The 27,672-nt window shown below is 47.6% G+C and overlaps 1 protein-coding gene across 1 annotated transcript; it reads left to right on the plus strand.

The window, feature by feature from the left end:
• Positions 1-1,572: 1,572 nt before the first annotated feature.
• Positions 1,573-3,751, plus strand: LOC123168566 (pentatricopeptide repeat-containing protein At4g20090). The gene has a single exon (XM_044586454.1). It carries the CDS (start codon positions 1,614-1,616, stop codon positions 3,507-3,509), a length of 1,896 nt encoding a protein of 631 aa, XP_044442389.1. The 5' UTR covers positions 1,573-1,613; the 3' UTR covers positions 3,510-3,751.
• The last annotated feature ends 23,921 nt before the right edge of the window (positions 3,752-27,672 follow it).

A 27,672-nucleotide genomic window follows, 5' to 3' on the forward strand; every position in this document is an offset into this window, starting at 1 on the left:
GCAGGCGATCTACAAATGCCTGCACCACTAGATGGGCCAAAAGATCAAAATTTGGTCAGACGAGTCAGCCAAAAGAAACTAATAAAAACTAAATAAAAATACAAAGTATGCAATGCTCACAATGAAATGAGTGAAAACCGAAAATCATGCATAATGGACATGTACTTGGTTTAGTGGAACATGATATATGGAGATAGTATGCAACAAATGAGCTCTAAAAATGTGTATAAAATAGAGCCATCAGGCGTGCCCTCGGCCCATGCGTCAGGGACCCCCAAGTGTCCGGCTCCGCGATTTATTTGGCTGTGTACCGGGTTGGATATTGTTAGGCACCTCTCCTGCTCTGCTATCGGGCTGGTGGAGGGTCATTGCTTTCCAGTTTCGGGTTCCTACAACTTTTGATGTGTTGTTAGCGGTTGGTTAGGAGGTTGTTGGGAGTCTGGTTCTTGGTTTGTATGGGTCGGAGTCATGTTTTTTGGTTCATCTGTTTTGGTGTTAACTTGGTCGCGTACGGTCATGTGATGCTTCTTAACGGACTACCCCAATAAAGGATAAGTGTAAAATAAGCAAACATGACCATACTGTTGGCATCGTATTTTACACATATTTCGAAGAAAATCTCATTCAAATAGTTTATATGGCTTTTGGTTGCATTTGGTTTTTGCACTAAGGGCGCAACAAGTCATCTACTAGTATATTTTCCTCCTCATAAATAGTCCCTAGGCAATCAGGTCCCCCCGCGGCGCGGGCATGGGTCCGCCCTGCTTCGATGTCCTTTGGGCCATGGAGATGCGGAAGACCTCAACCCCCGGGCCGACGGGAGGGACCCTACTCTTGTTCTTATTAGGTGCAACGTCTTGGTTGGGATTGTGTGCCGGCGGCGACATCCCTCGTTAGGAACAACGTCCCCATGTTTGATACCCATCCTGCTGATGTGTCTAGCGTTGTCGGAGGATGTGCGAAGGTGTGTCTCTGTTGGATCTTGCAGGATTCAGTCGGTGGTGGTCTTCGGTGAATCTGTTTGGACCTATTCTTTGTTTGGGTCTTTATTGATCTTTTCGGTGTACGACTATCTTTATCGGCAATAGTTGCCGCACCAGTGCGTTGGTCCTGTGGGGTCTTAGCATGACGACTTCCTGACTGTCTATTATATCAAAGTTTGCCCCGCTCCGATGAAGGAGGGGCGATGACGGTGATGCGTTTTCGGCTCGCTCCAATGCTTATAGTCGTCACTATGTGGTAATTGTTGCTACCTCTTGTGTTCTCTATACTGTCATGATTGACCATGCATAGATTAAAGTTTTTTTCTGAAAAAATGTAAAAAAAACGAAGGGACTACAGAATGACAATACTATAATGGTGTAGTATCGTTCACGGACGTTGCACCTGCCTTTGGGACTATGACAGGTGGGCCTAACAGGTGGCTGGCCCACCTGTCATAGACCCAAAGGTAGGTGCCTCACCGAAGCTCTGTCCATCGTTCACTATAGCAAACTCCATGTAAACCCTAGTGCGAGCGAGGGTTTGCCGAAATGCCCAGCCCAATGCTTCTTCCCCGCCGCCCCTTCCCCTAAACCCCGCCGCCCACCCTCCGCCATGCTTCTCCTCCCCCTATGCCCTCCCCCACCTCCCCTCTCCCCCTACGACGCCTCATCCCCAAGCCACCCTTCTACGCCGCCGCCCGCTTCTCCCACTCCGACTCCTTCGTCTCTTCATCCTCCGACGACGAATCCCCCCTCGCCGACGAGCTCTTCCCCGCCGCCGGCGCGCCCACCCTCCTCTCTGTCGCGCGCTCGCTCGCTCATTCCCCCAGCCCCTCCGTCTCCTCCGTCCTCGGCTTCCTCCACCGCCTGCCCGCTGACGCCTCCCCGCACATCTTCCCCCACCTCGTCGCCGCCCTCTCCCGCTCGCCCCGGCCGCTCCTCGCGCTCCGCCTCTTCCTCCGCCCGCCCACCTCCGCCGCCACCACCCATCATTCCTTCAACTCCGCTCTCCTCCGATTCCCCCTCCCCCCGCACCTTCTCCCCGCCTTCTTCTTCCACTCGCTCCGCCGCTTTCCCCGCCTCGCCCCCACACTCCTTTCCTTCAACCTCCTCCTCAAGTGCGTTTGCTTCTCTCTGGTCCCAAGGAACCACCGGCTCTATCTTGAAATCGCCTTACGCGTTCTGCACGAGAGCATTCCAGGGTGGAAACTTCCGCCGGATAAGTTCACATATTCCACGGTCGTGTCTGCTCTCGCGGATGCAGGGCGGGTTGATGATGCTGTGGCGCTGGTGCACGAGATGGTGGTGGATGGGGCGGTGGCCGCTGAGGCATTTAATCCTGTGCTGAGTGCAATGCTGCGTGCCGGAGATGTTACAGGCGCGGCCAAGCTGTTTTCTTTTATGCAGCTGAAGGGCTGCGTGCCGTCGGCAGCAACATACAATGTGCTGCTGCATGGATTGTTGGTCTGCGGCAGGGCCAGTGCCGCAATGGGGGTCATGAGGAGAATGGAGAGGGAGGAGGTGACGCCAACTGTGATGACGTATGGGGCAGTTGTAGATGGACTAGTGAGGTGTGGAAAACTGGAGGATGCATGGAAGGTGACTGAAGAAATGAGGAAGAAGGGTCTTGCACCTAACGAGTTTGTGTTCTCGCCCGTCATCACTGGGTTTTGCAAGTCAGGAGAGGTCGATAGGGCATCAACAGTGTGGGACACAATGGTAGCAAGTGGTGTAAGGCCGAACATTGTTTTGTATTCGGCGATGATTGATGGCTTTGCCCGGTGTGGGAAGATGATTAAGGCCGAACTGTTATTTGAAGAGATGGTTGAGGCAAAATGTATGCCAAATATCATGACTTATAGCTCGATGGTTCGGGGATATTTCCAAATTGGAGATTCAGCACAGGCTCTTTCTATCTGGGAGGAAATGCTAAGTGCTGGGTGCACACCAAATGCTGTTACTTATAGCATATTGATCAGTGGATTGTGCAATGTAGGGAAATCAAAGGATGCTATGATGGTCTGGAAGCACATGCTTGGTCGTGGCTGTGCACCCGATACAATTGCTTATACTTCCATGATCAAGGGCTTGTGTGCTTCTGGGATGGTAGATGGCGGTCTACGACTGTTCTGTGACATGTTGGCAAGGGGTGATGCTGATCCAGATGTTATCTGTTATAATGTATTGCTTGATGGGTTGCTCAGGGCGAAGGACCTTCCTAGGGCAATGGACTTACTCAACCAGATGCTTGACCATGGTTGTGATCCAGACACAGTGACCTGCAATACCTTCTTGCGGGAGATTGAGGTTGGACAGGGTAAAGGGAGGGAGTTCTTAGAGGGCCTAGTGTTGAGGTTATGCAATAGAAAAAGGAATAAGGCAGCTGCGGAGGTCATGATGGTGATGCTGGCTAAGTATATTGTGCCAGAGGCTGCCATTTTGGAGATGGTGGTCAGAGGTGTTTGCCGGCGGAAGAGGGTTCGGAGAGTGATTGACAAATGTTGGGATGAGATTTGGAGGTTCTGAGGATTTTTTTTCTCAATGATTTCTTGATAATACTATAGGAGCACACACTTGCTTGAGTTTTTCTGAACTCCATTTGTTGTACGCTGTAATATTGTGGTACTAACTCATTCATTCATATCAAGATTTTGACACAATAAAGTGATGGCTATTAATCATTATGCTTGTTTTCGAGAATTTCCAACCTCCTCGTCTCCCTATCTGCATGCCCTTAAGCCTATATGAGAAATATATTTGTTCTATGGTGATGCTTTTGCCAGACCTTTATGAGTATCACTTGTCCTTCATCTTCTGTTGTGCTTGACCTATTTGTTTCTGACTCTGTCTCTTCTTCCTAGAGCTGATGGGGTTGCTTGCAAGTTTTGACCATACTATATTGTTATGACTTGTCTTAAGTTCAAAATATATTATAAAAATCAATGGTTATTTTTAAATGATTGCCTTGACATTCGCTCTACAAATGCTGAACTAGTTTTATGTGTACTGTTGTATAATAACAGTGCTTTCACCATATTAGAATCTGTATCTCTCATCAATCCTCTACCACATGTACTTCTTAGTAAAGCAAGTAAAAACATTTCTTTCCTTTGGATGCATCAATAATATGGAGCATGTAAAGTGTGAACAGTGGCAGCAAATATATTTCCTGGATATTTTTACCGGAGAAGCAATTTTGGCATCATTGGATTCTTCAGATGCTTGAATTGCCATTATTACCATGTTTTTTATGCATTCTGCCAGTTCTCCATGAAAAGGTAGGTTATTTTCTTAACTGTATAGACTTACTATTTTGAAGTGTGGATTCAGTTGTATTGCATTCATCTGAAGAATTTATTTGGGCAGAGCTCTTAAATATTTCTGGCAGTTCTCTGTTGATGCTTCATTTGGGCAGTTTCTATCTAAATGATGTGAAAACGTACATGAGAAACTGTTGTTTAGAGCTTTCTCTTATCTGTTCAAATTATGAACTTAGGTTTCTTTCCTTGCAATTTTCTGTATCAGTAGGTGCATTAAACTGGTTGCAGGCGGTGATGTCAACAGCATCCTGTACTTTTACATTGCGATGTTTTAGGATCTGCAACTTGCAGCTAAGTGCTTAGTATTTTATAAAGATTAAGACTTGCTGCTTCATATAAACTTCAGGAGTATATTGATATGGAGGTATATAGCATCTTCACATTCATGGATGCAGTTAACTAAGAATAGGTAGATGTTTTCTTTTTCACTGACTCAAGGGGAATACTATCTTATAAACCGACAAAAGAAGATTTGGTAGCTCAGCATTTCTTTACCATATAGTTCAGCATTTCTGGACCCATGAGACATGTTTGTTTCCGTGATGAACAGATTTACTTAATAGTCTTGAAGTTTTAGCCAAAAAATTGCATATACACAATACGGAGAGGTAATGCTTCAGTTGCCATTTTTTGATGTAATAAGGAATATGATATATTTCAGCAGCTTTGCAGTTAATTATAGAGAGTTGTTGCGGCCACTACCAATCTTAACAGAGAACACACACACACACACACACACACACACACACACACACACACAGAAGTTTAACAATCAACTCAGCTGTCTGAGAAAATATATTTTGATTTTTTGTATTTCCTAATCTTTCTGATTATGAATCTATTTAGGACTGCAGTGGTTTCATGTTTCACCCATTGCCTGCATAAACTATTTTGGTATGTGTGCTAGGATTGTGAAATCATCAAATTCCTGATTAATTTGCAGTTTTTTTATAAATTTGAAATGAATATAGAATAATTTACACCGTGCTTGGCATTGTGAAGTATACTTCATCATTTCATTTATTCAAGCTGAATCATATATTTTGTTTTATTATCTTTCAGATGTTTACGTTTTCTACTTGAATACTGCATAATTGAACATTGACCTTTTTAGAAGGCTCCTTTGCACTAATTCTTCGTAGCTGTTTGATATCACCTCTGTTCCAAATTATAAGACGTTTTGAATATTTCAATATGGACTACATACGGACTGAAATGAGTGAACACACTAAAACGCATGTTCCAAATTGTATGAGGTACAGGCTAACGATTTTTTATGCATATTGCTGCATGAAGTGCTCTGAGCTTGTACCTCATACAAGGCAGGCCAATTTTGTGTTCTAGTACTAACCTCTGTTTCTAAATATAAGACGTTTTTGCAGTTCAATTTGAACTGCAAAAACGTCTTATTTAGGAACAGAGGGAGTAATTGTGTCTGAGGTATTACTTACTGGGCTAGTGCCATTCACTAGTCAACATAGAAAAATGGTGCAATGTAATATTGCTTACATGCTAGAATTGCCAGATTGCGGTCTGCTACTAATTGTACTCCAGTATACTTGTATGTAAATGAACTCAGGTTGCTACTTGTTCAGGCTAGCCTTCATGAAAAATCATCAATACAATCAATCATGTTTCATCCATATGTAGTTACAAACTTTCCTTATAATGGACAACAAGTATTTCCCTATGAACAACTGAAGATATAGTTTTTCTAGGCTTGCATGGTGAGATCGGAGGTTTGTCATCTAAGCTTTATGAAGCTGTTTTTCTTTTCCCTTCTTCGCGTACTTCTGATCTTTTTTTTTTAACAAACCGCGAGACCACATTTATTGCTGCTGAATGATTCAGTGTCGTCCTGCTTTCGGTATTTAGAATCATGATATGCCGAAATCTTTCAGAACGAATTGCATATCTCAAGAGTTTTCAGGTAATGTTCTTAGCTTCCCACTGACTGGGACTGTGAGCCATTTCACTCACATTGTTTTTCTTCTTTTGAAGCAGCCATGGCACGGTCAGGTGACAGGGCGAGGATATTGGTCAATGTGAAATGCCTTGCTCCAAGATGACCGCCTTATACTCCAGCATTCCAAATGGCTCCATTTAGCCATGCTCAGCGTGTGGCGCTGCACATGTCGCCCCCGCTCGACGCTGCCTGGTACAGAACCAGGGGCAGTTTCAGTTTGAATTCCACTGGCTTCCAACAGTTCATCCTATTGCCGAATGCTTCCTGGCATTCTGAATATTCGAAGTTTTTCCTTTCCTGGTGGCATTGGCAGGTAAGCAAGCAAACCCTGTAGCGTCATCCGTTTCCAGGGCCTTTTTGCTGATACATCTGTGCTGCACCTGCACAACACATCTTTGCCTTTGAAGTTGGTAAGGATAAGTTGTTCATTCAGTGTTGTGGAAGTCTCAGCCATGTACTGGTCGTTAAGGAACAGGTCGAAATATGAACCGGTAGTAGTCTATGTCCTGAGCCTTGACCCGAGAAAGTGTAGTACAAGCCTGGACCATCGAATTGTTAGGTTAGGTACACTGCCATGTCCATGTCCATGTCCAGGCATTGACTGCTATACCTGCTGCGTGGCTCAGTGCTGAGGTCGATGCGCAGAATTAGCGTATGTCACTGGTTGATGGTGACACCGCCGCCGAGCATGAGCGCCGGTAAACGGCCAGCTATTGCCGGCGGGCCCATGATCGCCGCTGTCGCCAAGACTCGTCGCGGGGAAAAGAACTGATGGTTGCTGGTAGGTAACCGGTCTGTTGGTTGCATATCAGTGTTGGGAGATATGAGGAGTCAGGACCCTCCCAAATCTTCTGAACCTTCAGAAATGAAAAAAACTAAAATATATACTCGGAGTTTTCATTTTGTTCTCGTATTGTCGCCTTGTCGTCAGTGAGATGTGAAAGACGGAAAATGGCATATTTATTTGCCATTTCTTTCCCCTTGAAAAGCCGGTACAGCAATGTTCGCCCTGCCGACTTTGTGAATCTTTTCCATTACCTCTGCAAAAAATATATTAAATGAAGATAATCTATTGTGCTGCTTTTTCTCGCAAATAACTCATCAGGTAGATGCGAAAAATCGCAAAATGTGACAATTTCCAAATCTTAAGTCATGCCTCGTTTTTCAAGCAATGGAATAACTGGCCGACGGATGAGCTCATGCCCGCTCGTGGCTGGGTAGTTTCCGGTAGCCTAAAACCGCCTCAATCCAAACGGCTGAAACGTCCAAAATCAATCATGTCGCTCTTGGCTCTTCCATCAAGTTCAGCACTTAACCCTCATAAAAAAAAATCAAGTTCAGCACGTTCAACTAGTCAATTGCCCCCACTCCAAGTACTATGACCAGAACACTCCAAGCTGACCATGGAGATGAAGACCTGTTCCTTTTACTTGCGTATGTCAACACACTATACTCAACGGAAGCTGACCCTTCAAAAAAAAACTTTCCAAGTTGACCATGTAGTGGCAACCATTGAGTCAAGTCATTTGTGAGGGGCGTAATCGGCTCACTGCAGCCTGGAAAGATAATGTCGAACGCTGAAATAGGAACCAAATGGATCAGAGTTAAATTTGTTGCACGATTCAGAAAGTGGGCTCATTCCTCCCATGGTTTAAGCCCTTGATTACTTTGGGGGCTTCCAGCATGCATGCTTTGTTAGAGATTTGCAGGGAGCCCCCCAATTTGCTTGCTTTTTCTTTTGACTTTTAATTTTAAATCTACTACTCTATATGTTTTGAATTGAAAGTCCAATCTATGTTATGTTTGCATATTTGTGTTCCTTGCGACGAGGGCTTTCAAACAATACCATGATTAATTACATTTTGACAAGTTTTAAATTTTAAATGATTCAAATATTAAAGCTTGGTAATCGTCATATTAAAGCTTTTGCCAAGTTTTACCAAGTTCCGCATGAATCGGCTCAATTCGTAATGTTAAGTTTCTGTTTGTGGCATAGGGTTTTATGATTAAAGTTTGTAATATTATGGTGTTCGTGGTTTATGGGTTTAGAATTTGAAACTTCGTAAAACTTGGCACTTTTATGAAATACGGTGCACACTGTTTTATGGGATAGATTGAGTATACACCACTCTACATACATTTACGTGTGTATTTGCATCCAATAATACTAGTTTGTTTGAAGAAGAGACAATAGTTAACAGTTTGTCACTTTATTACTCGAGTCACCGCCGAGTGCGGGGCGGGCGGAGCACCCTACTGACCGACCCGAGTCTTTGGAAAGGGAGAGTACGGCCAAGAACATAATTATCTCCCTCGATGCTCTGTTCGGCAGGGGGGAGCAACGGACATCCGGACACACCCAACACCAGAGAAGACCAAAACGTGCCAAACTGAAAATGTAGTCTGCGATGAGGTTTTTTTTTTGTGTGGAAAAAAGAAAGGTGTGAACTGGCCAGAGAAAGAGAAGCCAGTGGCGACAAAATCGTCCGGTAGAGTGGCCGCGCCCACGCATTTACTCCGGTGGCCAACTCGGGGCCGGCCGGCGTACCCACACAGAGCGCCGCGCCCAACGGACACGCAGCTTCCCGAGAAGATACGATGCGATACCGGTACGAGCACCACGACGACGACCGCCGGCGCCGTGCCCGTTCGTCCGTCCTTGGTAGCACCTGACGAAACCGCCCGTTACGTCGATTTCTGGGCGCCACGATAAGTTCATTTCCTCTCGGGATCTCCAACCACAAACTTACATAGGAGTGCGATAGTGCTTTGATGCGCGTGATCTTGCGTACATGGCCACCGATGATTCTTTTCCCATATAGGGGATATGGTCCATATATTATCCCAATATATTAGAAGAAACTGCAAAGTAACACAGCCATTGCCTTTTGTCCGAGAGAGCAAAGAATCCGGTTCGCCGTTTCGGTGCATGCGCCCTAAGAGCATCTACGGAGGGACTTGGCAAATTTGATCCCTCAAATGCCCGTAGACGCGCCACGCGTTCGCGGACAGTGACCGGCCATCTCTCAATAAATGCATTCCACATCCGGATATCTCAAATTAGAAATCTCAAATCCATATTATTACATGCAACATGAAACCTAATCTACGCGGAGCTCGTCCGGTTCCGCTTCCCGCTCGCCCGGCTCCGGCGAGGCAGCTATGGCCGGCCTAGCGCCGGATCCATGCCCCATTTGGGCGGACGCAATGAATTCCCGATGGATGGAGTACGAGCGCAGCCGTACACGGGCCTCCTCCCGGGCGCGGCGGAATGCAAGCTGGACGGCCATCTCCTTCTCGGGGCCGCGCGGGATGAGCTTGGGGTCGATGGATCTGGAGGTGAAGGACTCAGATCTGCTTCCCGCCATGCCGGAGAAGGGCGGAAGGAGCCGGAGACAAGTTTGGGTGGCGGAGGGGGAATGGAGGGGAGGGGAGTGAAGTGGCCAGGGTTTGGTCCGGCGAGCGGATGGGGAGGAATTTATGTGGGGTCGGATGGGCCAGCGTGGGCCGGGTCCGACGTAGCGGGCGTGCACGGGCGCCCCCATATCCGCCTCATACTTGGCCTGGATATTGGGGGTGCCGGTTAGCCCGGGCGTTTGAGGGAGCTGTCTGAGTCAAGAAATCGTGACCGGACAGTGACCGGGCGGCCCGCCTGGGCGTATGATGCGGGTTTGAGGGGTCCGATTGTAGATGCTCTAACACACGACGTCCGCTCCAGATTGAAGATTATTCAGCCAACTCGCGCGTACCCAGATAGATATTCAAATGGCGCACGTTTTGGCAGAGAGATGCATAAAAGTGAGCACGTAAGAGCAACTCCAACGCGCCGACCCAAATGGACGGTGTTTTTGTCTGTTTTTTGTTCGTTTGGGTTGGCCGCCCGCTCGTCGTCCACCCTTGTTTTGATTTGGGTCGGCAGTGCGCCCAACGCGCCGACCCATATTATGTCCACGCACAAATTTAAAAAGGCCCGCGGCCGTAGATCACGCCAGCGGCCATGTCGTCACTCAAAGTTCATGTCGGCACCATGCCAAAGGCCGGCATACAATGCCAGCTCCAAAAAACACCACAGAGTTCATGATGGCGCACTTGCCAGCGGCCGCACACATGACAGCACACAAAAAAGGGCGGGAGTTCGACCACATCATCGCGGCCGTGGTCATGCCAGCACACTTGCCGGCATACAAAAAAGGATGGCGCTTGCCGCCATAGATCACTCGTCATCGAACTTGAGCATGTCGGCCTGCATCTTCTCGAACCACGACCTCTTCCTCGACGACACGGTGTTGAGGTCCACCTTGATGATCTCTACCCCCATCATCATGCTAGCGAGAGCCACTTTTTTCGCTTTGGTCTTGGCATTGACGGCCTCGATCTCTAGCATCTTGGTTTGCTTCTCCACCTCCATCTCAAGCATTCTCGTTTGCTTCTCCGCCTCCATCTCAAGCCTGCTCTTTTGGATCTCCATGAAGGCGTTCATTTGCTCTTCCTTGTCTTGCCGGCGCTTCTCCTCCCTTGAGTCCTTCTTGGACATCATGCCCTCCACGGTTGCGATCAAGGCGATCGAAGGCGCATCCCGCTTGTCCTCCTTCTTGGAGTTGGTCTTCCCCCGCGGCCGTGACTTCTCGCCCTCCCCAGCCTCCTCTACGGATTTCTTCCCCCCACGCGCCATGAGGGCGGCATATTGCGCCTTGAACTTCTCCTCCTCTTTGATGATCCTTCAATAATGGGAGAGGTTGAAGGACTTGCCTTCGTCTTGGATTTTGAATGCCTCCAAAGCTTGGAATGTCTACAAATGAATTGCATACAAGCATATGGGAAAATTGATATGGAAATGGACATGCAAGCATAAACAGAATGAAAACAAAGAGAGGCGCATGCATGCATACCATGTCTTGCATGTCGATGCCGCTCACAGGGTGTGCCTTGACGCTCTCAAGATTGGCACAAAAAATGTTGCACTCTTGTTGGATCGCCTTCCATCTCTTCGAAATGGACACCCACCCGCTCGTGCTTTGCATTTGGGAAACTCACGATGGACACGAGTCCAAAAGGTTGATGCCTTTTGTTCGGCGCCGACCTTGGGGTCTTGCCCAATGTCCCTCCAACACTCACAAAGGAGTTTGTCCTCGGCCGTCGTGTATGCTTTCGTCCGCCTGCTCTTGCGCTTCGGCCTTGCCCCGGTGGCTTGGTTGGCGAGCTCGTCCTCGAACAAAGGCTCCCCGTCGATGTCCAACTCATCCTCTTCCTCGAGGTTGTAGTCCTCGGGAAACTCGTTGTCGAGCGGGAAGCCGTCCAGGTCCAGGCCGACCTGATATTGCATGAAGGCGTCGTGCATGCCAGCTTGATCATAGGTCGCTGGCGTGAAGGGCCCTCGGTGGTCCTGGCTTTGGGTCTCGTCGGGATCGTAGCCGGGCGTGGCGGCACCGCCAACGGCCCTAGTGGCTTCCGCACCACCCTCGAAGATGTTGTACTGCATGAAACGATTAGTCGTGTCGTCGTCGCCTGCCACCGGCATTGTGTTGAACAGGTTGCGGGCGCCGGTGAGCACGTCGGCTGGCATCGCCCGCGCGCGTTTCCTAGTCCCTCCGGATGACGAGGCACCGGCCACCGGCGTGGCACTGAGATCGATGGGCTCGGGCGTGGAAGGCGCCACCATGCTCACCTTCGGCGAGCATTCCCCGGAGAGTCGGGAGGTTTGCGGGTAGATGTGGAAGCCGGGAATTGGGTGTGCCACCGACGCGCGGGGTGACTCTGGCAGCACCATCCGGGGAAACGCGGACGAGCCAGTGCTGGCAGCGGCCACGACGGCATTGACAAGCCCGTGCTGGCCAGGGTTTAACCCTAGGTAGATCAGCACCTCCCTCATTGCCACCGCGACGCGGGTGTTGGTGTCCTCCTCCTGTGCGGCAGCGGCTAGGGCGGCGGCGGCGGCTGCTTCGTCCCTTGCGTCCGCCGCGTGCCTCCGGCCCTTTCTCTTTGCCGACTCCGCGGCCCGCTCCTCGGGCGTCATCTGCTTCTTCTTCTTGGGCGCGGTGACGGTCTTGCGGTGAGCGCGGGGCTTGCCTTTGCTGGATGGGGCGGACGTGATGCCGAACGAGGCGAGGGAGGCAAGGCCGGCGGCGGCATCGAGGACGTCGTCCATGGCGACCGGCCGGGAGCGCACGCGGGTGGGAGGGTTTTTGGAAAAGTGGAGGGAAATGGTGGAGGTTTTGCCACCGACTGGCGGGCCAGGGGGAGTAGTTGGTGTGCGACTCGCGCCTCTGTCTCGTTTTCGTGTTGATGCAAATCAGGCTCAAAATTGGGTCGGGTGTAGAATTGTATTGAATAATTGTTGATGCAATATTGTGCCAGTACAAGAGGTATATATAAGAGCCAAGCCGCACCTGACCTAGCCCTATTACAAACCGAGTAGGAGTCCTAATCCTATTACAAGTTGTATTCTAACATCCCCCCGCAGTGTCAACGGTAGGCTCGACGATGTTGAGACAGAAACGAATGTCTTGAAATGGAGTAGTCGCCAGGCCTTTAGTGAAGATATCAGCGAACTGAGCAGAAGTAGGCACGTGGAGAACGCGAACTTAACCGAGAGCCACCTTCTCTCGAACAAAATGAATGTCGATCTCAATATGCTTGGTGCGACGGTGTTGAATCGGATTCCCTGACATGTAGACAGCTGAAATATTATCACAGTAAATAATGGTAGCTTGCTCAATAGTACAATGCAGCTCCGACAGCAACTGGCGCAACCAAACCGTTTCAGCGACCGCGTGAGCCACAACACGGTACTCAGCTTCAGTAGACGAGTGGGAGACCGTAACCTGCCTTTTTGAAGACCAAGAAACCAAATTGTTACCAAGAAAAACACAAAATCCGGATGTGGACCTACGAGTATCTGGACAACCAGCCCAGTCTGCATCAGAGTAAGCTGTCAAGGAGGCGGGAGAGGACTTGTTGATATGAAGACCTAAGTCTAGTGTGCCTTTGAGATATCAAAGAATACGTTTGACATGATTGTAGTGTGGAATACGAGGATCATGCATGTATAAACAAGCTTGTCGGACAGCAAAAGAAATTTCAGGACGAGTGAGAGTAAGATACTGAAGTGCACCGGTAAGACTACAATAAAGAGAAGGATTAGAGAAAGGATCACCGTCGGCAGAGAGTTTGGAACCTGTATCAACAGGGGTACGAGAAGTTTGACAATCAAGCATACCAGCACGAGAAAGAAGATCCAGAGTGTACTGACGTTGAGACAAGAAAAGACCAGAGGAGTCATGGATAATAGCAATACCTAAGAAGTGGTGAAGAAGACCTAAATCTGTCATAGAGAATTCGTGGCGAAGAAGAGAGATAATATGATCTAAAAATTGTTGTGAGGAAACTGCGAGGATAATATCATCAACATATAAAAGAAGGTAAGAAGTGTTGTTGTTGTGACGAAAGGTGAAGAGTGAAGTGTCAGAACGGGAAGGGGTAAAACCAATGGTTTGAGCATAAGTAGAAAAACGTTGGAACCAGGCACGTGGTGCTTGTTTAAGACCATAAAGAGATTTTTGAAGAAGACAAACATGATTAGGATAGGAGGAGTGTTCGAAGCCAAGAGGTTGTTGACAATAGACTGTTTCTTGAAGAGAGCCATGAAGGAAAGCATTTTTGACATCTAGTTGATGAATTGGCCATGAACAAGAGACGACGATGCTAAGGACAGTGTGAATAGTGCTGGGCTTGACAACTTGAGAGAAAGTCTCATCATAATCGATGCCGTATTGCTGAGAGTAACCACGACATACCCATCGAGCCTTATAACATGCAAGACTCCCATCGGAATTAAATTTATGACGAAAAACCCATTTGCCCGAAACGATATTTGTATTGGAAGGACGAGGAACTAACTGCCACGTGTTATTCTGCAGAAGGGCATCATATTCATCTTTCATAGCTGTGGCCGAATTAGGATCTAGGAGAGCTGATTTGTAAGATGTGGGTAGAGAGGAAGGAGATAAAGATGCATGAAGATTGAGACGATCTTTTGCAGGTAAACGAAACCCGGACTTGGCACGTGTGCGCATGGTATGATCGTTAGTAGGAGCTGGAACGGGAATAGCATGAGCAGGAGGGGTGGGGGAAGATGTGGTGGACGCGTCCGACGCAGCGGAGTAAGCGGACGCGGGGGATGGTGGTGAAGACTGCGGCTGCAGGAGGTATGCCGCATCAGAGTGTAATGTGTTTTCCTCTGCCAGGACAGAGGTGATGACAGAAGTGGTGGCGGCAGGATCTGCTACTACGGCTGGTTTCGCTGGATTGGTTGGCGGGTGAAAGAAGGGAAGATGATTGCGACGAGAGGGACTAGTGGACGGCGCGGGTGAGTTGGAATCTAATTGTTGACGCTCGGAAAAGGGGAAAATGTTTTCAGCAAATGTTACATGATGAGACACATGAACACGACCACTAACAAGATCTAGACAACGATAACCCTTGTGCTCATCAGAAAAACCTAGATGGACACACGGGATAGAGCGCGGGGAAAGTTTGTTAGGAGAAGTGGAGTAGGAGTTTGGAAAACAAAGACAACCGAAGACGCGAATGTCGGAGTAATTTGGATGAGAGAGAAATAAAGAGAAGTAAGGAGTAGCTTGTGGGTTAACTTTAGACGGACGGATATTGAGTAAATATGTGGCCGTGTGGAGTGCCTCTGCCCAGAACATCGATGCCATAGAATATTGAATAAGCAGAGTGCGAATGATGTCATTAAGAGTACGAAGAGAACGCTCGGCTTTGCCATTTTGAGGGGAAGTATAAGGACAGGAGAAACGTAAGAGAATTCCATATTGTAGAAAGAAATTTCAATTTTTAAAGTTGTCAAATTCACGACCATTATCACATTGTATGAATCTTATAGGGAGGAAAAAGTGGACCAAGACATAGCACTGAAAGTTAAGGAATATATTATGAACGTCGGATTTGTTTCGTAAAGGAAAAGTCCAAACATAATGAGTAAAATCATCAAGAATCACGAGATAATACTTAAAACCATATACACTTTCTATTGGTGATGTCCAGAGATCACAATGAAGTAATTCAAAAGGAAAAGTACTAGAGGATTGAGAGGAACTAAAGGGAAGGCGAACATGTTTGCCCAATTGACATGACTGACACATAGAAGAATTATGAGAATCTCTATTACAAGGTATTAAAAATTCACTAAGAAGTGTGGACAACACATTTTTATTGGGATGGCCGAGAAGTTGGTGCCACAGATCAACATAGGCCACCATAAATGTTGGAGGAGCAGCGACCGGAGCACCATGGAGAGAATATAAATCACCGGAGCTATTGAATCGAGCGATCTCGGCCTTGGTCGGGTAGTCCTTCACAGACAAACCAAAGGGGTCAAACTCAACAGAAACATGATTATCAGTGGTGATTTGGCAAACATAAATCAGATTTTTAATAAGAGCAGGAGCTACAAGAACATCACGAAGAAGAAAAGGCTTGGTTGGGGATTGGATTTGAGCTTGACCGACACAGTAAATAGGAATAGAGGATCCATCACCGAGAGTAATGGAGGGAAAAGGCGAAGGTGTGCAAGAAGAAAGCAAATTACTCGATGCAGACATATGACGAGAAGCACCAGAATAAAAAATGCAATCCGTACCTGAGTTCCCTTGTGCAGCAAAGTTGTTCATGGCTTGTAGAAAAGCAGCTTGGTCCCAGCTTGGAGTCGAAGTAGAGGCCGGTGTAGTCATGGGAGCTTGCGGGTGTGGTGGCGTCGGCAGTAGGGCCGGCATCGGCATAAAGGGAGAGGCACCATCATTGTACTGCTGCATGTAGGGGGACGATGGAGCGCCATAGGATGCATAAGGACTGGTGTTGTAGATCGGTGGCGCGTAGGCGGGAGCAGCGTGGTATGCGGCCGTCGGCTGTCGGGGCGTGAGGACAGGCGCGCCGGTGTGAGGGCGAGCACCGGGCTGCCAGCCACCGGTATAGGCAGGTGGGGCACCATATGGCGTAGGGGCAGACCAGGGCATAGGCCACGCCTGGACTAGCCCTATCCATGGATCAGGAGATGGGCGCCATCCGGGCGGTGGTGGTGGTGCAGTTGATGAAGCCGGGGGCGGTGGTGGTGCAGTTGGTGGAGCCGGGGGCGGAGCAGGAGCGGGCACCATGCGGAACTGCGGCGGCCTAGGGTTTTTGCCCCAGTAGTTTCGACTTGGACGCCAGCCGGATGGTTGAGGAGGTGCTTGCTACCTCTTGAGCACTGCGTTGGTTTTCCCTTGAAGAGGAAAGGGTGATGCAGTAAAGTAGCGTAAGTATTTCCCTCAATTTTTGAGAACCAAGGTATCAATCCAGTAGGAGATCACGCACGAGTCCCTCACACCTACACAAACAAATAAGAACCTCGCAACCAACGCGATAAAGGGGTTGTCAATCCCTCAACAGTCACTTACGAGAGTGAGATCTGATAGATATGATAAGATAATATTTTTGGTATTTTTATGATAAAGATGCAAAGTAAAATAAAAGGCAATAGAAATAACTAAGTGTTCGAAGATTAATATGATGGAAAATAGACCCGGGGGCCATAGGTTTCACTAGTGGCTTCTCTCAAGATAACATAAGTATTACGGTGGGTAAACGAATTACTGTCGAGCAATTGATAGAATTGAGCATAGTTATGAGAATATCTAGGTATGATCATGTATATAGGCAGAAAGTCTGCGACAAGTAGACCGAAATGATTCTGCATCTACTACTATTACTCCACACATCAACCGCTATCTAGCATGCATCTAGAGTATTAAGTTCATAAGAACAGAGTAATGCTTTAAGTAAGATGACATGATGTAGAGGGATAAACTCATGCAATATGATATAAACCCCATCTTTTTATCATCGATGGCAACAATACAATACGTGTCGTTTCCCTTTCTGTCACTGGGATCGAGCACCGCAAGATTGAACCCAAAGCTAAGCACTTCTCCTATTGCAAGAAAGACCAATCTAGTAGGCCAAACCAAACTGATAATTCGAAGAGACTTGCAAAGATAACCAATCATACATAAAAGAATTCAGAGGAGATTCAAATATTGTTCATAGATAATCTTGATCATAAACCCACAATTCATCGGATCTCGACAAACACACCGCAAAAGAAGATTGCATCGAATAGATCTCCAAGAAGATCAAGGAGAATTCTATATTGAGATCCAAAAAGAGAGAAGAAGCCATCTAGCTAATAACTATGGACCCGAAGGTCTGAGGTAAACTACTCACACATCATCGGAGAGGCTATGGTGTTGATGTAGAAGCCCTCCGTGATCAATGCCCCCTCCGACGGAGCGCCGGAAAAGGCCCCAAGATAGGATCTGACGGGTACAGAAGGTTGCGGCGGTGGAAATAGGTTTTTGGCTCCGTCTCTGATAGTTTGGGGGTACGTAGGTATATATAGGAGGAAGAAGTACGTCGGTGGAGCAACATGGCCCCCACGAGGGTGGAGGGCGCGCCTGGGGGGGGGGGGGGTAGGCGCGCCCCCTGCCTCGTGCTCTCCTCATTGATTACTTTGCGTAGACTCCAAGTCCTCTGGATCACGTTCGTTCCGAAAATCACGTTCCCGAAGGTTTCATTCCGTTTGGACTCCGTTTGATATTCTTTTTCTGTGAAACACTGAATAGGCAAAAAACAACAATTCGGGTTGGGCCTCCGGTTAATAGGTTATTCCCAAAAATAATATAAAAGTGTATAATAAAGCCCGTTAAACATCCAAAACAGAATATAATATAACATGGAACAATCAAAAATTATAAATACGTTGGAGACGTATCAAGCATCCCCAAGCTTAATTCCTGCTCGTCCTCGAGTAGGTAAATGATAAAAACAGAATTTTTGATGTGGAATGCTACTTAGCATAATTTTCAATGTAATTCTCTTATTCACTAAAAAAAACTTCCATGATGATACGTGTTTGTCACAGTAGGTCGCATTTTTTGTCATGCATGTACATCCATGACAAATTTATGACAGAATCAAGATAGTCATACCTGTGCTGTCGTAGAAGTGTTCCATGACATTACCAAAATTATCATCACGGAAGTGTCCACTTCCATGACGATAAATCGCGCATCACAGAAGTGCTTTCATCAAGGGTGACCGACACGTGGCATCCACCGTAACGGAACACCGTTAAGCTATCGGGTCGGGTTTTGGATCCGATAACCCATTAACAACCCCGACCAATGGGGATTTTCCACGTGTAAAATCATCATTGGCTGGAGGAAACACGTGTCGGCTCACCGTTGGGACAGATGTCATCCGCTCATTGGACTGAAGGCGCCTATGATACGGCGACACGTGGCACGGCCCAACAGAGGCCCAATCCTGTGAAAAGGCCGGCCCGTTTGACTTGGTCAAAAGGTGGCGGGCCGGCCCACGGAAAGCGTGTTAACGACATGTTCGCATATAGCCCATTTACAGCCCGCTAACCCAGGGCCCGTTACACCCTATCCGAATTAGGCCCAGTAGCGTCATCTGGGCCGTCCAATATGATTCAGCCCATTTTAACTTTCGGCCCATGTGTGGCCCATGACTTCTTTCGGCCCATATGAGGACCTTTGTAACTCTTGGCCCATTAACGGCCCGTGGTGAAACTGGCCCGTAATGAACAGCGTATCACTTTATACCCATTAACGGCCCGTTATTCCATTGGGCTGTTTCCAGCCCAAGTTATCTTTCGGCCTTCTCAGGGCCCATTGATTCTTGGGCTCATTTGCAGCATTTGGTTACATACGGCCCGTTACTGTCATTTTCTGCTTGTGGGCCAAATTCAGCCCGTCGTTACAGTCGGCCCGTTTGCGGACCGTTAATATGTTGGGCCGTTTTCATGTCAAAAAACCCGTTGGGCTGTTTTCATAGAGTTATCAAATACGGCCTATTAACGGCCCGTTATGGTTCACAAATAGTACGGCCCATGATTGGCGAAATGATGATACACCCCGTAGAAGGCCCATGGATCCTACGGCCTGTATGAGGCCCATGGATAGTACGGCCTGTAGAAGGCCCATGGATCGTACGACCCGTAGAAGGCCCATGGACCCTACGGCCCGTAGAAGGCCCATGGACCCTAAGGCCCGTATAGAAGGCCAATGGATCCTACGGCTGGACGAAGGCCCATGGATCATACGGCCTGCAGGAGGCCCATGGTTACAACAGTCCGTGTGTTGCCACGATTATTTTGGCCTAGTTACCAAAAATAGGCTATTGTGGCCACTAGAAAAAACAGAAAAAGAACTGCAGTGACTACAAGCAAACAACTAAACAAGACAATAAGGAAATAAATAAGCAAGCAATTAACGCTAGCCTATTACCGCTATTACACATATTACATCCACTAGGCATCAAAGTTCGCCACCAGTGCAAATATAGGGAACAAAGCAGCACATTACGTACACTGGCCGTCAAAATTGGCCACCAGTGCAAATAAACGCGGCAGCAAAACAAAAGCATAACTGAAACAACTTCAGAAGAGCTCAAGAAACGTTATCCTGGGTATCCACCATGCTGGCAATAAGCTTAGCAAGCTGATTAGCTTTGTCCTGTTTGGCGCTAAAATCCTCCAACACTTGCTGTTGCACCAGAAAGTATGCATCTGAATGCTCCAGGGACTTCCGTAGTCCTTCCGCTTCTTGTTGCAGCACAGCTGATCGATGACTTTCAGCTTGTAGTTGAGACTCAAGAAACCGAACTGATTCAGACAATGAGTTTGAATAGCTTGTGCAAGCGGTAGTGGCCAGTAACTCGAACACTAAACCAAGACAGGACTTTGGGGTTGTCTTGTTGTCTTCAAGATAGTCTTCCTTAGCTGTTTTATCAGCTTTGTTGGAGACCAACAAGGATGTGTCACTATCCTGAACCTTATCTGCATTACTTCCTTTACCATTGCTTAATAAGGCACTCTTCCCCAATATTCTGTCAGCATTCTAAAAGAAGAAACAAGCAGACACATAACAAGTTTAGCATGTACTAGTATATGAAACTCATTTTGGTGAACCAGTTCATTAGTAAGCTGGACATGATTAAACTACCAAGTCTTCTATTGCCAAGTACTAGTACATAATAAAAGCATCAAACAAACATATATCTATGTCCTATGGTCACTGCATTGTCTTGCCAAATCAAAATAGAGACACGGTTCAAATCATATCAGTTCAAGACAAAGCAGCAGTGAAAGAATACAAAGCGTGGGAAACTACACGGCACAACAAGATTTCAGATGGGTACCACGGGTCTACATGTACAACAACACTATTGGCTCTGTTGTGATGCTAGTAATGTGCATGATATGAAAGTCAACTGTATACACAATTGAAATTGAAATCAACAGAGCTATTGATAAGAGCAAACCTGTTAAAGAAACATGCGTGAACATACCTGTTGTGCCATTGGAGTTTCGATTGGATCCTTCAATTTAAAAATAAGTTTGTATGAGTAAATACAGTGATACAAGAGCAAAGCAATCATAGTTAAAAAAGGCGCGCCTAAGCGAGCGCTTAAGCGCGCCTAGGCTCTAGGCGTTGGCAAAACGCATTGCGCATAACTACGCATAATCTGTGCATAACTGCGCATAAGCATGCGCTTTGGTCAGTAAAGCTCAAGGCGGTGGCAAAACGCACAATTAACGCCTAGCGCTTTTTTGAACTATGATAGCAATGGAATCTTAAATTAGAACAATTGTTCTTCAGGTTTAGGCACTTGTTCTACATGAACAGAGTACATTAAGACACAAGAATATAATACTAAAAAATAGAAAATGAGCTCATAGACCTTACCACATTCTTGGTTCGGGACCAGTATAGAACAAGGCGTTCCCAGTCATCGTCCAGTAAATGTGTCTCAGGAGAACATAAGGGAATTTGATGAGTTTCTTTGCCGGTGAAGTACGTTTTCTTCAGGTAATTCCGATACTGCCACCAAGCATTCTTGAAGATAGCAGAGGTATTAGCACAGGTTACCTCATCCCGAGTTTCCAAATCGGTCCTTCTCTATAGAGAAAAATGGGAAAATTTGCTGTATTATAACCATCATGGAGGTAGGATGTATTGGACGAAGCAAAGTAATTGCCATGAATAACATTACTTACACATAACTCCTGGAAAAACACCTGCAACTGGCATTTTCCTTCATCTTCAGTATAATATTTCCAAGATGGGAAGATACGCACATACGATTTAACAACATCAAATGCGATAGATGCTAAACTACGACTAGCTGGTTGTGCTTCCTCCACAGGAATAGGCGTACTAACTGGTGGAGTTGGGGTTCGCTGTGATAGTACTGGCCCTTTGGGCACTGGAGCTGCCTTACTAACTGCTCTTGTTTGGGAGCTCTGTGGTGGAGATGGTGTTGTGTCAACATGAACTGGGTTACTATCGGCTGGGGTTGGGGTTAGATTGGGTGAAGCTGGTTCTCTGTCCATCGCAGTAGGGGTACAATCTGCGAGAGTTTAGGTTATGTGTGGTAGGGCTGGTTCTTGTGCATGTACAACCGGGGTGCTATCTCCACCAAGAGGTAGCACTATTTTATTTGAAGACCGTGTTTTTAGTCCGCTAGATACTGGCATCACCCGCTCCAATTCAAATGGCTGATAAATAGGAAACATAGTTGAATGTACAGGCATTGTATGAGAGACAGATGCAATAGATAGTGTGGAAAAAAGAGGGCATGAAATAGTTGACATGTATATTGTTTAACTAAAACGGATAGCATGACATAATTTCACATATATGATGTCTATCTAAACTGGATATCATAGCATAACATAATTCAAAGATATGATGAATAACTAAACAGGATCGCATGACATAATTCACCTACATGTTATCTAAGTAATCAGGATCACATCATTTAATTCACATATGTGATTTATATGCTAAACAGAGGGCATTCGATATGATGTCTGAACTAAGAACATGGTGTTGAATATTGTGTATATGATGTCTAAACTATGCAATGCAAGACACCGTATGCATGATATGAGCAGTATAACCATGCCAAGTTAGAGCATACACCTCAGTGGGGGAATAGGACTGGTCATCTGTCTCTGAATCCATCTCTGAGGAGCTATCGGGACCCAACAAGAGATCTGCTTCGACATGTAGCACTGTCTGCTCTGAAGACCTTGTTTTCACTCCAGATTTTTCAATCTCCCACCCAAATGGCTGATTCACAGGAAGAGTAGTTTAATGTACAAACATTGTCGACAAATGGAAATGTAATGAAGAAAAGGATGGGCAAGATATCATTCAAATATATGATGCCTGGTTAAACAGGATGGCATTGCACATTTCACATATATTATGGCTGGCTAAAAGACATGAGACTGCATAATTCCCATATATGATATAGAAACTAAACAGGTGGCATTACAGAACATGTCTAAACTAAGCAGATGACATATATGATGTCAAAAGTAGGCACTACAAGGCAACATATGCATGATATGACTAACATCATCATGCCAAGGTAGAGCAAACACCTTGGAGGGTAAATAGGAGTGGTCAGCGGCGTCTGAATCCGCCTCAGAACAGATATCTTCCTCTGGATTACAATCTGGAGAGGGGTGGGGAGGGTTTGCCATTGAACCCACCATGGAGCGATGTCTGCATGACATTGTATTGCCGCGCAAAACTCTTCTCTTTTTCTCTACATGTTCAGCATGACTGTGTACAATATCTGACATGCATACGAAAAAAATATGGTGAGCTTATGTAAGGAGAGCATGCAGAAATTTAGAGTGATGGTAACAACCAGTGGATCGACGTTTTTCCGTTGAACCAAAATAGCCCTAATGGATCGACGTGAATGTACAGTAATAAGTGATGCAACAAGTGTACAACCTCTTTGCCGTAGCCGTGTCGACCTCAGCATCATTGGGTTGGTCGCTGAAGCAGTTGAGGCAGAGGTGGCTGTCGGAGGTGTGGAGGGAGATCTGAGGAATCTATAGACGGCGTCCAGGGCACTGCTCTGTTGTGATGAATCGTTCTGTCGTTGGAGCAGCTCCGCTGAGCCGTAAGACATCAAGGCTGAAGCAGCACAAGACAGACATCGTCAATCTCAAGTGGGATTCTAATAGCATCTCCAATAGATGATGTAAAATGGATGTAAAATTAACATCACCAAAAACCACCTGACTACAACAGATGAGGTAAAAACTGTTGACTCTGAACTTAACTGTCGAAACTGAAATTTACTGTGGAATCTGAATGCTACTATCGAAACTGAACGCAATGGTAGCAGAGAGGCACTTGACATGTAGTTTAGGGAGGGCCTGCAGTTCATCTTCAACCTGCACCCCCCTGAGCCGCCAGCCACCACCGGCCGAACCGCCGGCCCCGCCTCGCCGCCCCGAAACAACTCGCCACCGCCGCCCCGGCCAGCCCTCTAGGCCCCCCGCCCCCACCCTGAACCCTAAGATAGATAGTGGGGTACCTCTCCGGCGAGCCCCCGTCCCCGCTGCGGGTGGTTCTTCCTTAACTCCGGCGAGCCCCCCCAACCCCTGAAAATCGACTGACCCAAAAGTCGATTCAGTCGACTGAAGTATGGCTTAATCAGAGCAGAGCAGCAGCACGAGCGAGGGGGAGAGCAGCAGCAGCAGCAGCTGGGCGAGCGAGTGATCGAGCGAGAGCCGGAGCAGCAGCAGCAGATCCGGCTGGTATGGACGCCGCCGCCGAAGGGGCCTCGCACTGGGGGAGAGCCGCTGTGGACATGTCGCCCGCGGCGCCGGCTTCAAGGTAGCCGCTCCATGGGGGTGCGAGATGGAGCACCGTCGACGCCGGGAGGTCGAGTTAAGGAGAAGGTGCGATGCGATGAGTGTACAACCTCTTTGGTGGCGCCGAGTAGGCCTCGGCTTCGTCTGAGGAGTCGGTGAGGATGCTGCGGTTCCGGTGGAGCAGGTTAAGGCGGCGCTGTGGGGATGCAGCAACCGCGATAGACGAGGCAATTGTCGGAGCAGCTCCTTGGAGGTGGAGGACGGGGCGGCTGAACCGGCGAGACGGCGAGATGGACGACGGATCCTCATCCGGGGAGGTGGACGAGGGACGTCGAGCTGTTGCGGTGGACGACGTCGTCGGGGAAGAGGCTCCGGCTGGGCAGCGGTGACATGGCGGACGGAGGAGGGTGGGGTTTCACGGCTGGAGCGAAGAGGTTATGGCGGCCTGGGATTTCGAATGGCGAAAAGGGGGCGATGGGAGGGGGTGAAGCATGACTGGGACGCGCTTGTCCAAAATGTAGGGTGTGTTACAAAAGTACCCCCCACCGATTTGAACTAGCGGCCCTTTCGGCTCAGGGTTAGAAGGGGGATTTCGCGTGTCGGGATTTGGCAGCTAGAGGGAGCTTTCGCGCGCGTTGTAATTTCGGGATAGCAAGGCGCGGGTTGTGAAGGCGCCAGTTTTGGGAGCACGATATCTGAATTTTAGGGATATAACAAGACGCGGGTTGAATTTTAGGGACAAGCCTAACGTGTAGTAATATTGTACTTGTACGTACCAAATCAATTCGCACTTCCCTCAACCAAAAAGAAAACGAAAAAATAAAACTATTCACACCACACAAAGAGAGAGTCTTGCCCCGTTTTACTATACAAATGCTATTCAAAGCTACTCCCTCCTTCCATCTATATAGGGCCTAATGCGTTTTTCGATGCTAACTTTGACCAAATATTAGAGCAATGATATAAGACATGCAACTTACACAAAGCACACCGTTAACTGTGAAAGGTTCTTTCAATGATATAATTTTCACATTGTGCATGTCATGTACTATTAATCTTGTCAATAGTCAAAGGCGGTCTTATAAATCTCATTACGCCCTATATAGATGGAAGGAGGGAGTATGAATCTCATGTATAATGCATGTAACCTACTCATATCAACCGCTGCAATTCGAACTAAATTTGAATTCGTTTCTCTATTTCAATAAGAATCTACAATCATGATTGTTGCCAACTTCAACCATCATAGTTTCCTTGCTATCCGCCAGATATAAATAGGACGGCCTATAATGCAGGATGGCAGGCACACCATCATCAACAACTCCGTTTTTTATAAGAGTAGAGATAAAATATATTAAATGTAGTATAACATGTTCATAACCACACCATGTGTATCACCGTTATATATATTCACACATGCGTCGGTTTGAAACACTATGATAAATTCTTCAAATATCCGAATTCGCTTTTTATAATGAAGTATATATGATCTCTATTCGTCTTTTACACCCACACAACCCTCTTATCTTTGTAGCTAGCGCTAACTTTCTCTTGTGCATGCACACGCCCGCATCCCTCTCACCCTCCCTCAGCATTCTCTAGCTCCATCGCGCAAATTCGTCTTTTCACTTTAGGTCGTTCACCCACGGTGTGTGTACCCCCCCAGCTCCTTCTTTACGGCACACATCGATCGATATGCCTCTCTAGCCAGGTGTGCCTAGCACAAACACAAGTTTCCCCTCTTCTCTTGTCACCGTCCATGCCTCACTCCCACCACTCTTTTCATCGTTCTCGTACTCGCACACTCCTCCCCCCTCGATATAGTATGCCTCTCGTACCACCTCCTACATGCATCCCTCTCTCTCTATCCTTCTCCTCGTGCCTCATTTGCTTCTAACACACACATGCATGTATACCGATCGATCTCCCAACATATACCTAGATCGACTTTAACTACCCCCCCATCGATCGACGTACCTCACAAGTTATGTCTCTCCTTTCTCTAACAAAGGGCGATTGATCTTCCTATGTAGTTACGTCTGCTTACCACAGCCACATCGTCCCCCCTCATCATTCGTGCATGCCTCCTGACCCGTCTCTCACACGCACGTGCACAGACAACAAGCAGCCATCTCCTCTCTTATTGATATTGCAGGCGTGCCCTCCGTTTGTCTAGCAAGCCTATCCCACCATTTGTTAGAAGCAACTCCACTACCACCCCCTCCAACACTCTAGCTCTGTCTCTCTCCCAACCTTATTCCTCTCCTGCACATATGCATGGATGCCGATCGATCTCCCTTAATACATGAGGCAGATCGATCTCCTTAATACATGAGGTAGGCCTCTCTCCTCCTCCACACATATACCAGCCATTGTACCTCTATAGTTAATTGGGCCTCCCTCTTCCCCCACCACACACCGATAGTCGAGCGCTGCAGGTAGGTATCCATGCCACAGAGACAAACTGCACATGTCCCATCTCACGTTCCAGTAGGCCAGCCACTCTATATCTTTGACGTGGGCACACACAAATTCGATGGCACTCTTTATCGATCGCGCGCGCACACACACACACACATCATCCCTCTCTTCGATTCTATGGACACCTCAAGCCGATGATACCTCCACTCTCTTCTCGTGGATCGCCCCCTCTATATATATGTTATATCCAGGACTCTATTTCACACACATTGCATATGTTACATTTTTTGATTGACCCCCCCCCCAAAAAAACTCTCAAGAACCCACACACTATATCTCTCTAGGTTTGTATCTCTCTCACACAACCCCACGTAGGTGGTGTACGTATACAAGAAGAGAATAGGTGCACCGTGCACGTACTCACGCTTCGTGCCCAGCCACACCCGCGCGGGTACACGGTGGAGCTCATTTCTTTACGAAATGGCAGCCCACGTGCTAATTTGAACGCCTGTAGCGGTTGTTTACCTAGGGAGGTCGTGTACCACGCGTGCACGAAACAAAGTTCGACTTGACGCGTTGCCGCGTTATTTTTAAATAAAGTTATAGCGCTCAATGGCACGTACACAGAATATAAAATGATTTTTATGGAGAAAAAGGTAGTCCGCTCACTATATACAATGGATCCTGCCTGCCTGGTTTGTCGCTCTTCAGAGTATCTCACACAAGGCTGCGGTGGCCTCTCTCTCTCTCACCGTTGGTCACTGATCCGGCCGCATCCCGTCCACCGGGGGAAAGGGAGTGCGGTGGCCTCTCTCTCTCTCACCGTTGGTCACTGATCCGGCCGCATCCCGTCCGCCGGGGGAAAGGGAGTGCGGTGGCCTCTCTCTCTCATCGTTGGTCACTGATCCGGCCGCATCCCGTCCGTCGGGGGAAAGGGAGTGCGGTGGCCTCTCTCTCTCTCTCACCGTTGGTCACTGATCCGGCCGCATCCCGTCCGCCGGGGGAAATGGAGGAAGTGCATCGTTTCTCCGTTTGACGGCGCCGAGGCAGCATGCCCCGATCTGCGGTACACGCCGTTCTCTCTGACCAAGCTCCGGCGCGGCAGGGCCTACGCCACCTGCTCGCAGATTCCGCCCGCCGCCGCTCACCTAGTTACATCCCGACGACCTCCAGGTATCCCCTCCGGCCTTGCTCCACTGCCCGTCTTCCCACGTCGCT

The sequence above is a fragment of the Triticum aestivum genome, chromosome 7D (genome assembly GCF_018294505.1).
Source record: "Triticum aestivum cultivar Chinese Spring chromosome 7D, IWGSC CS RefSeq v2.1, whole genome shotgun sequence".
Classification (NCBI taxonomy): Eukaryota; Viridiplantae; Streptophyta; class Magnoliopsida; order Poales; family Poaceae; genus Triticum; species Triticum aestivum.